We start from the raw sequence: 14,281 nt of genomic DNA, 5'->3' as shown, positions 1-14,281 counted from the left end.
AAGTCTACCACCAGTGAACGTGGAGTGACTGAACTCACGCTTGCCATTGTGAATATTAGTATAATTCTTTTATGGATAGATAGGAATCTTCTGTTTACCCATTTGTAAAACGATAATGACAGCACCATCTCCCGAAGTTGTTGTGAGCATTAAATGACTTAATACATGAAAAGCAGCTAGAACAGTGCCTGGCATTATAAGTGCTCAATAAATGTGAACTCTAGTTCTGTTAGCATATAGACATGAATTTAAATAAATACAGAAAACCAAGACTTCTTCCCTCCATATTTATTTTGAAATGTGCTGTAAACAGTTTGAAATGTCCCTTTAAGAACTTTCTGGCTTCCTCAGTATTGGATGACATGACAAGTTCTCCTTCATAGAAGGTACGAGTGAAACAGAACTGGAGGGGCCTTCTCAACCCTTCCCTCTTCAGAAAGTGTGATCATATCAAGATGCATCTGGTTTTCAGTAGAACTGGCTCATGTTTCTTGGGAGTGAAGTGTCCAAACCACTGTTCATCCATATTTCCTGGATGATTTGCTCCCTGCGCTCAATCCTTTCTGCCAGCTCTGCAGCCTCTATGGAACTGTAGACAGGATATGTAGTCCTACGAAACCCCGACAGTTCCCCCGGAAAATCGGAGTCGGAGGAGTCCTCCTCCCCCTCCTCATCCTGGCTGTCCTCCTCGGCTTTGTCGCTTCCTGGCACCAGGTGTTCCCTCGCCAGCTGCAGCTCCCGGAAGTCCTTGGTGCAGGACACTCTGATGACCAAGGCACACAGTGTGAGTGCAAGACCGATGCAAACACTGGACACGAACAGCAGGGCAGCTCTTTCCGGGTGGGCTGTAAGGGAAAGAGAACACGTCAGGACGCGGGGGAGCTGTCAGTCTTCACCAGGCCAAAGTCCCACAGAAGCAGATACGTGCAGTCCTGGACAGCATCTCTGAGACCATCCACACCTAACTGATCATATACCCCCACTAATTAAAAAGAAAAAAAAGGTTTGGAGCATATATAGTCAACATGTGTATGTTTATGAGAGGACACATAGCAAAGGACCTGAGAAGCTGGGCCCTCCTGAGTTCAAATGCAGATCTGTCATTCCCTAGTAGTGTGACTTTCGGCGAATTACATCACCTCTCTGTTCCTCAGTTCCTTCACCTGTAAAATGGGGCCAGAAGCCCCTTTCTGTCAGAGTTAATTCCTGTGAAGCTCTCAGAACACTCAATGACACACAACAAATGTTCAATAAACTGTTAGCTATTATTAATAGCAGTAAATTTTGAAAAATTAATTTACATGTGAAGTATATATATGAATGTAAGTACTAATATAGTAAATGTTACAAAGCTTAATTTTAGATTAAAAAATAAATATAAATAAAAGTTCTGGTAGTAAAAGTTCAACCTCCAAATAACTGTACAATAGAAATAGAAAGAACGCTAATTTGTACTATGTACCTTGGTCTAAATCTTTACATATGTTTAATCCTTACATTAACCCTGCTTGGAAAGGACTATGACTTTTCAGCTGTGTACCCCCTGAGGTGTTAGCACTCCCATTTTGGGAAGTAATGATCCAGCTAACTTCCTAATATAGGTCAGGAGTTGACAGATTTTTCTGACCCTTCTGTCAAAAGGTCAGATAGTACATATTTTAAGGCTTTGTGGGCCATACAGTCTGTGTTGCAGCTACTCAACTGTGCTGTTGTAACACGAAAGATGATACAGGTGTGGCTGTGTTCTAATAAAACTTTATTTACAAAATCAGCCCGTGGGCCGTATCTGTGGATCACTGATACAGAGACTCAAGCTGAGGTCTAGGCGAGCCACTGTCTGAGCTCAGCTGGCCTCTTTAGCTGGAGCCGGGACAGGAACCCAGCTCCTGAGCTGCAAGCAGCTTGTGAGATGTGCACTGGCCGTTTGCTCCTACGTCTCGACGGAACCAGCCTCCGCCAGGCACGTGGCCTCCTCGTTCACTAGACTCGACTATAATGATGACTGTTGTCGTCACTGCCTCGGTCCCTCCCCAGAGGTGCAGACTGGAGGTTCAGAACTTGACAGTTGTTAAGTTTCATGTACAGTCAAGGGATCTAGCCGCTGTGATCTGACAGGAGAGATCTAAGGGGGACACGTTATCTCCTTGAAACATGCAACTTCCCTATTCGGCTTCCTTCACTTGCAGCTCAATTCACTGGACCCAAATGTCCTTTGTTGCCGTCGCCCCTACGAGCACCATCTCATCACTCTCTCTAAGACACAGAAGTCTGAATGCAAAACTGATTTTGGCCAGGGGAGGGGCAGTGAGCTGTGTCTGTAGTGCTATTAATAACAATATATTTTTCCTAAGGGTCAAGGTATTTTGAAGATTTGGTCAGATAGAGACACACATCCTTTGTGCTGTGTTCATTTCTGGGAGTGGTGGTAGAACAGGGATTGGAAGACTGGCATTTGGGACGCAATCATTAAACTGTAAACCACAAAATGATGCTAAGACCCGAGGCCCTGATCTGATGGGGCAAATCGTTTCTCCTCCCCCTGCACATCAAAGCCTCTGCTGGGAGTGGACTCACCACTCCCAGCTTCACTCTCACCTCCCTTTCCTTTGAAACCTCCTTTCCTCTCCCCGCTGCCTCCGGCCCCCCCTTCCCAAGCCTCCTGGCCACTGTCCTCTCCAGTCCTTCCTGTCCTCATGGACTCGGATATGGGCTTTCTGTGCAGCCACAATTCATCTCCTCTTCCTCCTGGGAAAGCGTAAGCCTTGAGCCCACTGACAGCCACGCCTGTAGCCATCACCTTCCTGCAGTGCCTGGAAGGAGCGCTGCCGATGGGCGAATGGAGTCCCATCCACTTGTAACCTTTTCCAGCCATCCCGGTTCAGGACAGGGCCAGCTCCAGGCAGAAAGATCCCATGCTGGTCAAGCTTCTGGGAGACCATGATCACCCACAGCCCCCTTCTCTCCTCGCCCACGAGACCATCATTCCCAGCGGTGGTCTCATGGGTGAATCAGGTACTCAGGCCAGGATCAAGGAGGATTTAAGGTCTGGCTCTGCCCCAGACAGGTGGGTAACTGTGGGCTAGTTACTGTCCCCCACTCCTTTCCCATCTCTACTTCTTTTTATTTTATTTTATTTATTTATTTTTTTTGCGATACGCGGGCCTCTCCCGTTGCGGAGCACAGGCTCCGGACGCGCAGGCTCAGCGGCCATGGCTCACGGGCCCAGCCGCTCCGCGGCATGTGGGATCTTCCCGGACCGGGGCACGAACCCGCGTCCCCTGCATCGGCAGGCGGACTCTCAACCACTGCGCCACCAGGGAAGCCCCGTTACTTCTTTTTAAAGACTCCAGGTGGACAGAACTAAACTCACCATAATCCTCAGGATATGACACATTCTGTTTATCGGTCAATACGCGGCCTTCCTTTATGTTTATTTATTTAATTAATTACTTTAAATTCTGTAATCAGCACCCGCGCTGTGAATAAGCCCCCCACGTGGGAGTTAGAGCCTTGACAATAATCATGTCTAACCTGTGGGTTCCCCTCCCCCCAGCCTCCTCCCATCAAGGTAACTACCACCTGAATTCCATGCTCGTTACTCCCCCACTTGCCTTTTTACATAGCTTATCGCACCTCTGTGTATTCCTAAAAGCTTTATGGAAAAGGTGTAACGTTACAGCGTTGGGGGTTTGGTGTTTGTTTTGAACTTGACAGTATATTGCTGCATGTTATTCCGCTATCTTGACTACACTGTGGTTTATTCACTCGCTCTCCTGCTGATGGGCATCTGGGGGGCTGCCAGGTTTCTATATGTGGGCCTTGTAGCTGTGACCATTCCTGTACATGTCCCTGGTGAATATCTGCAAGTGTCGGTCTCGGCTACTGACCTAGGAGGGCAACCGGATGAGCTGTAAGGCATGTGAATTGGGGAAATACTGCCAACGTGGTTTCCAAATCCTCATCTTCTCCAGCACTGAGTATGGACAGGCTTCTAACATTTTTCCAATCATATGAGTATAAAATTGCATCTCACTATGGCTTGACTTGTATTTCCCTGATCCCCAGTTATGTACACATCTCTTCAGATACTTACCTATCCCTCGTCTCAAAATGCTGTCTCAGGTCATGTGCCCACTTTTTAAATGGGGTTGTGTGTGCTTTTCTTCTTACACATAAAATATATCTGTATCTATCTATAGTTTCTATATATTCTTGATATTGATCATTAGACAGTATATACATCGTGAATATCTCTGGGTAAGTGGCTTGTATTTTCCTTTCATTAAGGTGTCTTCTGATCTAGTGAATTTATCTGAAAAACAGGAATGATAACACTTCTCTTCTCCATCCTCCCCACCCCCAGCTGGTCTCCTCTCTCCTCTCTTGCCCCTCTCATCCATCTTCCCCACCGTGGCCACTGTAATCTTTTTAAAAGTGCACATCAGATCACATCACTCCCCTACTTAAAACCTATAAACGGTCCCCCTCCTCCCGTAAGGTAAAAATCAAACCCAGACCACTGCCTACGAAGCTTGCTAGGACCTGGTCCATGGAACTACCCTCCCCAAGTTCAACTCCAAAGACTCATCCCTCTGCTTTCTGCTTTCGCACCCACTGGCCTCTCTCCATCCCTCGCAGGGGCCAGATGGCTTTGCACCTTGGCGCTTTTGCACGTGCTGTTCCTTCTGTCTGGAATGTTCTTTCTCCCCTCTTCATCCAGCCCTCTGTGACCCCACCCCCAGTCTGGACCAGGTCTCCCCTGTCATTAGGTCTCATAGCCTCTGGAATGGCACTAAGTTGCTGAATGTGTTTTGTCCTCCGCCCCGCCCTTCGCGCGCCATAGAATGCAAGCTCCGTGCGGACTGGGACTGAACAACCTTGTTTTTCACCAAATCCCCAGTGCCTGGCCCGAAGCAGGGGTGACACAGCTATCTGCTGAGTGCTTGAAGGGAGGGGTCGTGGGTCTATGGCACGAGGCTTGGGCCCTGTGGGTTGGGGGCTCCATAATGTTAGCTGCCTTTCTTCCTCTCTCCCTCTACTCCCGGGGAGGGAGGGTGTGGATTCTATTGCCAGGAGCGCGTCTCACTCATCAGACCCTACGTGCCTCTTGGCTCCGGTGTGCCTCCTGCCAAGTGATCACTCTTCAGGCCATGTTTACACCAAGTCTGCTAATATCCAATAATCAAAGATGGAGAACATGGCAACGCTTGGAAAGCCCGTTGGAAATAAGGCTTCCTAGTCACCTGAACCAACTAGTCTGGAGTCAGAGAATCACCAGATCTTAGTTAAATGGAGCCCTGGTGGAGAACTGGCTCAACTCTTCCTGTCACAGCCATTTAATGTGTCCATAGCCACTGCTTGGCTGGGACCCCAAGCTCGGGGCCAGGGTTCTCTCCAAAGCCCCAGGCTTTAAACTAAGGGGATACCGTCTGTTTTCTAAAATCAATTGGACCACTTTAGGCTTTTGTGACCCCTTTTCCTATTATACTGAATGCGTCCTGTTAAAATAAAGGCATTAGTCTCTGTGTCAAACAGAATCTTCACACTGTGCTATTGTTGGTCTTATTCTCATTTTAGCCTTAGTTCATCACAGGCTCAAGCGAATGGCTTTAATTTCATCAGCAGTAGCAAGCCCTCGGGAATCTCACCATGGTGGCCCGTGGCCTTTAAGGCCCCTTGACCCTTAGATCCCTGGTCTGGAGCCAACACAAGCTCCAGCTCAAACTTACTTGTGTCCAAATAAGACACCGAGAGGCTGGGGCGAGGGTTCCACCCCTTGGGGCCCTGCTACCATCGGGTGAAAGCACAAAGAGTATTGGGCCTGGTCTGACAGCACTTAGGGATGTGATAATAACTTTCTGTCATGGAACCAAAGATTAGAGGCCGTGGGAACACTTCAGAATCCACACCTATGTGACAAGGCGGCGCTGATTTCCCATCGTCCTCCCTGACAGGGGATCGTGTAACTTCAACTCTGGAATGTGTTATGATACTTTCTATTTCAATGGGGGTTTGCCTGATAGCCTGGAGTTCCTTTCATATGAAACAATGACGCCCTCCCAACTCAGGAGAAGCACTGCTTTCTCACCCATGGCCCCAGTTACCCCATGCACCCCGCAAGTCCACAGTGAGCGCTTCCAGAGGCCAAAGACACACACAGGCCCAAGCCCAAGGCCGGGGCTGAAATATTGGGCCACGAGGGCACACGATAAAACACTAACTAGGTGGAATGGAGGACATCAAGCTCTGAGCCAGCCTGTCTAAGTCTCCTTCAGAACCACCTGCAGAGGTACAATGGCTGAGCCAGCCAACTGCCTTCTGCAAGCCTCCAACACACACACACACACACACACACACACACACACAGGCACCTCTTTCCATTTCGCGAATATCAAAAATTCTCTATGAGTTTCTTCAGACCCATGATCAAAATTCTAGAATGAATTCAAGGAGTAGGTCTACATTACTGAGAGGAGGGTAAATTCTAACACTCCGAAGAAAATGTCTCACAGACCATTTAAATGGCCCAAAGCAGAATCATTCATCAGGGACCCTTGGTATCCTTGTGTCCGTTCCAGCAGCCTCTGTGTCTCAGCATCCCAGGACAGGCCCCTTGATTCTGGGTCCTGGTCTGCTGGTCCTTCATGTGAACTGGGCTACACTAATGCAGCAAAGCTACCTACAGCCTGACCTGGGGAACGTCCTTCTGGATCTGCTCAATCTACTGTCTATTTAGCTGATTTTGCTGGAATCTTCCCAGCTCACTCTTGGTGGCTCCTGTCGGGGTCCCTCCTGTAGGAGGGTCTCCTCCCTTTGGTGGGTGCCCAGGGACCCCAGTCCAGCCTTCAGATCATGTCCCTGCAACAAGGGTAAGGATGCTACTGAGGGTTGGCTGGGGCACCGCTTTCTAACGACAATGAGGGTGATGCTCTCACGTGTGACGCTCGTGTTGAAACAGCTCAGCCTGACGTCCTGCCCTTCGCCGCAGTGTGCTGGCCTGCCTCGTGAGGAGGACGAGGTGGGCTGGGGACCTCTAGAGTGACCACCCAGAGGGCGACATGCCCAGGAAATTCACCAGCAAGTGCAGATGTCCCTGTTTCCCTACGACTTGGTGAGCCTCTGTGATTTGACAAATGAACTCCTATAGCAACTTCATTTCACTAACACCTGACACCACACGTTCAGAGCCTCTTTCTCTTAGTCATGAAACTGCGGCCTAAACATCCCTCTATAAAACCAAGTAACAACCCACCAAGTCCTTACATTCCTTAAAAATTTAATACCTACAAACAGCAAATACAGGGTGATGATTAGGCACAGGACAGCTCATGACACCAAAGGAGGACACTTCATATGGTCACTTATTAACTACTTAGTGTGCACCTACTCTGTGCCAGCTCTGTTCCAGGCAGTAGGATATGACAACGACTAAGGTGACAAACATCTGTACTTGAAATAGTTAATGTCTAGTGGAGAGATGGGTGTTTAACAGATAAATCTCTCCAACGACTTCTGGGAGCGATGAGTGTGTAAAAGGTTAGACAGGGATGGAGGCAGTCTAACTTAGATCACTCGAGGTCATGAGGTTTCCATCCTTCAAAGTTCTGAAAGGCATACATCTCTCTTGGAGAAGCTGGAGGGCAGGTTTTATAACTGCTGAGTCTGAATCCTGCCCTGTTGCCGGCCACTTGGTGTCCTCAGGCACCTGGTTCAACTCCTCTGAGCCTCAGCTTCCCTGTGTGCAGAATAGGGGATAAGAGTCCCTCTCTCAAGGTCACTACTATGGACTGTATTGTGTCCCCCTCAGATTCATGTGTTGAATGAATATGACTATATTTAGAGATAGAACCTATAAGGAGGTAATTACAGTTCAATGGGGTCATACGGGTGGGGCCCTGATCCAACAGGATTAGTGTCCTTATAAGGAGAGACACCAAGGGGGACCTAAAACATGACATAAATGAACATATCTATGAAACAGCAACAGACTCATAGGCATAGAGAACAGACTTGTAGTGGCCAAGGGTGAGGGAGGGTGGGGGAGGGATGGACTGGGAGTTTAGGATTAGCAGATGCAAACTATTATATATAGAATGGATAAACAACAAGGTCCTACTGTATAGCACAGGGAACTATATTCAGTAGCCTGTGATAAACCATAATGGAAAATAATATGAAAAGTATGTATATATATGTAGAACTATATCACTTTGCTGTACAGCAGAAATTAACACAACATTGTAAATCAACTATAATTCAATTTAAAAAAAAAGAGAAACACTTAGAACTCTCTCTCTCTCTCTCTTTCCCTCCCTGCTGTGTGAAGACATAGGGGGAAGGCAGTTGTTTACAAGCCGTGAAGAGAGCCCTCACCAGAAACCAAGCCTGCCAGCTCCTTGATCATGGCCTTCCAGCCTGGAAGAAAATACAGTTCTGTTGTTTAAGCCACCGGGCCCATGGTATCTTCTTATGGTTGCCTGAGCTGACCAAGACAGTTGTTGAGAGGAACTGACAGGGTCCAGAATGGCCGCATCACATAAGCAGCCTCCTAGTTGCTCCTCTGAGTGAAGGATTTTCATGATGTCTTTCCTCCAAGGGGCTCTCCGGGGACTTTGAAAATATGTGATATTTTCAACAATAAAAATCCTTACATCTCTTAACTATGACAATTGTCCGGAACAGCAAGAAACAGAAATGGAAGGGTGGTTAGAAAAGAGAAGATTCTCAACAACCACACAACCCCCACACAGGGAGGATATTGGTAAGAAGGTCCCAAGACTGTTCTATCTCCTGTGTTGAGATGTTTCCTTAAGCCTTTATTTTCTTCTGAGGAAGGCTTACTCCAAACAGCCCCAGCTCTGGCAGGCCTTGAGTAAGTAATGCCGTCATGCATTGTATTACCATGTATTTTACAAAAGTCTTCTGAGGTTCTGGCTCTCTGAACAGAGTCAGGCAGGCATTGTCGAAACTTGCAGAGTTGACATTCCAAAATACGGTCTCTCCAGAGGTGAGCAGTGAGGCTGGTGAGGAAAGGTAGCATGCACCTGAGCAATGTGGGCTCTGCTAATTAAGGAGGGCTGAGTCTGACTGATCCTGAAGGGGAAGATTATCAAGGGAAACCTTGGAACCGTGAGAAGTAACGCTGGTGACTCAGAAAGGGGCTCTCCTTTCACAGAGCATGACCTGTTTTGTTCACCAAGTCATCTTTCAGCCCAATTTTCTCCCAGCCAAGGGTGGAATTCAATAATCCTATGCCCTTCCCAAATTTTACAGCTGGAAAATGCATTCCTTAGCTTCCTACTTTGCAAAGTGGAAAATTCCCATGGAGCCCAACTGCTACATAGTGTGACTTTAGCCTTTGCTACTTCCCTGTGTGGTTCTCTCGTGGGTTGCCAGTGGCAAGCATACCTAAATTCAGGCCTCTGTGTTTCTGGATTGTAGAAGATTGCAGTTGCTGTGTCAAACTTAAAGTCCTTTTTCTTTAGCCAACCAAGTGTTGTAATTGAACAGAGCATTTGTGAGTAAGAATTCAGCAAATCCGTTATTAATTCACTGACCTACCTCGAAGGTAAGCAAATGCTGCCAGGGAGTGGCTGACAATAGCTCCATCTTTCCTCAGAACTCTTGGTTTCCTTGGGTCAAAGTTTATACCTGTTTCGTAAAAAATGCAAGACCGATTAATCACAACTGTTCACAGTATGCATTTTTTCCTAATCCAGGACTGCCATAATAAATAAAAAGTCATAGAGATCCAATAAGTGGGCCTCTGACAAAATTAGGGAAGACTAAGCCAGGAAGAGCATTTAGTAAGCAGTCTCTGAAAATATTAAGTGATAAAAGGGATTCAGAAATTCTAAAATGTGTTGGTTCCAACTTCACTCATCTACTCTACCGCAGAAGGGAACACGTTTATTTTCCCATTTTAAGGCCCATTCATCACGCCTCTGGGAGATTTAATAATGTCCCACTTAACCACAGAGCTGCTGTCTGCTCTGTTCACCACAGATAAGAAGGCCTGGAATTGTGGAAGGAGGTTGTGTTGGGCTACTTTTTTGGAAATGAAGCAGAATACAGGGCAGATCTGGCTTCGGATGCCTGGTGAAGCTGCTGCGATGGAGCTTAGGGAGCCCCTGATGGGGTAGCCTAAGGGCCCTGGGGACCCCTGGGAATGTCAGACACAGCTCTCAGGCCTCCACGCCAGGGGGACCAGGATATCCATGGGATCTGGGTGGGAGCCCTTTTAGAAAGAGCAGAGGGGCTGGGAGAGGCTGGGAGAAGCAGAGCCTGGTGGAGAGCTGGAGGGCTGGAACTAGAAGAACATAGGATACTAACAATAGTTATCTCTAAGCTTTGAGACTAAGGGTGAGTTCTATTTCTTGGTGCTTTCCTGTGTGCTCCATAACAAGCACACTTTAGTTTTATTCTTAGGGGGGAACATTTCATAAATGTCATCAAAGTAACACAAGACCAATTCTCAACCTGCAAAGTGCAATATCTTATATAGATTGTCTTGGGGGGGGGCTCTGTAATTTCTATCGAGAGCCCCAAGGGTCTGGGTCTGAACTCCATTCTAGATTTGATAAGAAGACCAAAACGTTCATCCCCTTATTTACAAAAGGCCGGTGAAAACCTCAGGAAGAAGGGCACCTGTGGATAGAGGCACACAGGTCCAGCCTGGGTGTGGCCCACCCAGGCTCCCTATGGCAGAGGTCCCCGTCCCCCGGGCCACAGACTGGTATCAGTCTGTGGCCTGTTAGGAACTGGACCGCACAGCAGGTGGTGAGCGGAGGTGAGCAAGCGAAGCTTCATCTGTATTTACAGCCGCTCCCCATCGTCTGCATTACCGCCTGAGCTCCGCCTCCTGTCAGCATTAGGGTGAGCTGTACACTTACTGTATTATATATTGCAATGTAATAATAATAGAAATAAAGTGCACAGTAAATGCAATGCGCTTGAATCATCCCGAAACCATCCCCCCCCACCCCACAAGCCCCGGTCTGTGGAAAAATTGTCTTCCACGAAATTGGTCCCAGCTGCCAAAAAAAGGTTGGGGACCGCTGCCCTATGTGATCCTCCTTCCAACAAGCTCGTCGGATAATCCAGGAACCCCAGATTTATTTCGGAGCAGATCTCTTTTCAAGGTGATTTTTCTTTTAGGAAATAAGAGAGGGAATGGAAGGGGGATTTATCCTACTTATAATTTAAAACACAAAATGTTGGCCACCATTTGCAACCATCTGCCACAGCACTGCCATCCTCAGAGCTGGCAGCTCACACACCTTCCATCCTAACCAGTGTGCACCCACCTGCGGTCACATGGGGCTGTTCACCTTCACTTAAAGAGAAATGCTGCAAGTAAGCCATAAACCTTACCATAGTCACCGTCTTTCTGTTTCACAGAAGGTTTTAGATTAGCAATGGATGGATCGATCGCTGTGAGTATATTCTTGGGAACTAAAAACCAAAAAGAAATATTTTAAATACTTTGTACACATAATACAACTTTAAAATGCAATGTAGATAAGACAAAAAGAGATCAATTTTCAAATCAGTACATAAACCACTCTGCTTGTCCAATACACTCACATACATACACCAACGGTACCCATGTGATCATCAAATATCCCAGAAAGGTTAAACTTTAGGCCTATCTTGCAGTATTTAAAAAAAACAACATAGAGAACAAATAAACAAGATATGGCATATCTATCCAATTGAATGATATTTAGCGATAACAAGGAATGAAGTATAATCATCTTTCGGTATCCTTGGGGGATTGGTTCCAGGACCCACCTTGGATACCAAAATCCACAGACACTCAAGTCCCTAATACACATAGCATATGATTTGCATGTAACCTATGCACATCCTCCCGTGTACTTTAAATCATCTCCAGATTCCTTACAATACCTAATATACTGTAAATGTTATGTAAATAGTTGTAAATACAGTATAAATAGTTGTCAGTGTGCAGGAAAGTCAAGTTGTGCTTTTTACAACATTCTGGAATTTTTTTCCAAATATTTTCAGTCTGTGGTTGGTTGAATCCACAGATGTGCAACCCACAGATACAGAGGACCGACTGCACTGACACTTGCTACAACACGGATGAACTTCAAAAACATTATGCTCAGTGAAAGAAGCCAGACACAGAAGACCACATATGGTATGATTCCATTCCTATGAAATCTCCAGAAAAAGGTAAATTTATAGACAGAAAGTAAATTCGTGGTTGCCGAGGACAGGAGTGGGGATGGGGACTGACCGCAAATGGGCGTGACAGAACTTTGGGGATCTTGGAAATATTTTAAAATTGGAGTGTGGTGAAGGCTGCACGGCTCTGTAAATCTACCAGGAATCACTGGATCATTTTTACTTACAACGGGTGAATTTTAAGGTGTGTAAATCACACCTCAATAACGCTGTTCACTCTGAACATCAACTTCCCTGAGACACAGTGAAACAAAATGAATGGGACCGACTCAAAACTCATCACCGACCTCTCCCGGCTGCGATTCCACTTTTTGTTCACTCTCTTTAACTCACTCCTTCCTTAATAACCCTGAGAGAATTCGAAGTCTCTGTGCTAGAATGCAGCTCTCAGTATTATAAGAAAGGATGACAGAAGGACGAAGAGAGAGGGCCGTGAAATAGACTCCCTTGGAAGATGGTTAAAGATCCTTCCAAACTGACCTTAAGAATAAACCATCCGGATCTCAAGACCCCCCAGGCAAAGCGGACACGACGGTAGCAGGAGCTGAGCAGGGGGGCAAAGCAAGAATTCTGAAGAGCCAGTGCACTGCAGCCAGCTGGGAGGAGGGAGAGGAAACCAAATGTTTTTGCTACAGAAAATTATTTTTGTTTGTTCTTCGGCTCAGCTGGTATCTGGGAGAAGTGGCAACAGGAAATAGAAGTGAAGCCAATACAAACCGGGCAAGTTCAACTGCACTGATTTTTTGGAAAAGAGCTGGTAAGCCATCTTCAGCAGCAAGAAAACCTCATTTCCTTTCTCAAAGTGCTTAACAAAAGTCTTTTGGGGATGTCCCAGGATCAACAATCAGAGGACGTTCCTAAATTGTGAATTTTCCACGTGCAGGAGGCCCTGGCGCCTTTGTGACCGTCAGCAGCGAGGGTCACTTTCCAGGGCGGCACAGTGATGGGGACAGAGGCGGCGTAAGCTGTCCACCCCTCCCCCCGGGAATGCTCCTTGGCCGACCAAGGGGCAGGCACGCTGCTGATCCTGGGACGCCGGCGGTGCCCCAGACAGCTGGGCTGTGCTGCCCCGGATGCTTTCTGATGAACAACCTCTCCATCACTTCTGCGCCCTGATTCCTCGGCAGGAGTTAAGTGCTCTCTGCAGGAGTGGTGTTTCTTTCCCACGTCTGCCTCTCGGCTTGTAGTCAAGATACAGCCGCAGGAGGGCTGGGCTCCCTACAAATGCCAGAGGCTTTCCAGCGCGAGGAGGAATTGCTTGGGAGGAATGAGCTTTGCAGAATAAAACATTAAATCGCCTGTGTCTGCCGTAGGCTCACGTCAGGGAACTTGCTGATTTACTATGTGAAAATGGCTCTCGTCCTGGGAGAATCTCTTAGGATCTTTAAGGTAACAACAGGTGTCAACACACCTGTCAGATTCTCGCATCTCCTGTTTCAAACTGATTCTGAATGAGGACAGGAACTGCGTGTCATTTACTACCACCCCTAAACCCGTCCCTCTCCACTTGAGGTCCTTTTGTGAAAATGCCAGCAAACCCCCTTTTCATGGAGCTCCCGCCACGTGCCGAACCCTGTGCTCAGCGTTTAAACAGTGCCTCTTGTGCAGTCCTCTTAGTGACCCCATGAAGATGTGTGTCATTCCCATTCCCGCAGATGGGAAAACTGAGGCTCAGAGATGAACCATTCACCTAGCAAAGGGCGAAGCTTCAACTCCTGGTCTCACTCACATATGCCCTTACTCTTTTCTGTGATGCTGGGACGTTCAGCCTTTGGGAACCCGATACAGGATTGTTTTAAAGGATTATAAAGATGGCAAAGCAATTCCCACTCAGATAGTCCCTCTCAAGCCTCTTAGGTGAAACCAGAGATGATGATTCTAATGGGCTCCAGTGGTTCGCTAAATTTAGGCAGGCCTCCTTCCTGAATTTTTTTTTTCCTGAGTAAATCTGTGTCAAGCCTGGATCCGGGTAGACTTTAAGAAAGAAGCCTCCACAGGTTGAAATTAGAGCCCCACATAATTTTTCACATCAGAGACAAAAAAGATCTCTGCTTACCCTCTCAATAGG

The 14,281-nt window shown here is 47.0% G+C and overlaps 1 protein-coding gene across 3 annotated transcripts in view; it reads right to left on the bottom strand.

The window, feature by feature from the left end:
* Positions 1-309: 309 nt before the first annotated feature.
* Positions 310-14,281, bottom strand: part of EVA1C (eva-1 homolog C) — a gene marked incomplete at its 5' end in the record, with an annotated part of 82,815 nt that continues 68,843 nt past the window's right edge. For all 3 annotated transcript variants that reach the window (XM_082655645.1, XM_082655646.1, XM_082655647.1), the window contains 3 exons: positions 310-845; positions 9,562-9,651; positions 11,374-11,454. In XM_082655645.1, the coding sequence (XP_082511771.1) occupies positions 469-845; positions 9,562-9,651; positions 11,374-11,454 (548 nt within the window). In that variant the 3' untranslated portion in view covers positions 310-468. The remainder of the gene's footprint in view (positions 846-9,561; positions 9,652-11,373; positions 11,455-14,281) is intronic.

This window comes from Grampus griseus (assembly GCF_964374135.1).
Source record: "Grampus griseus genome assembly, chromosome: 5".
Taxonomy (NCBI): Eukaryota; Metazoa; Chordata; class Mammalia; order Artiodactyla; family Delphinidae; genus Grampus; species Grampus griseus.
The sequence above is the reverse complement of the archived record's forward strand: the minus strand, read 5'-3'. Positions and strand labels throughout refer to the sequence as shown.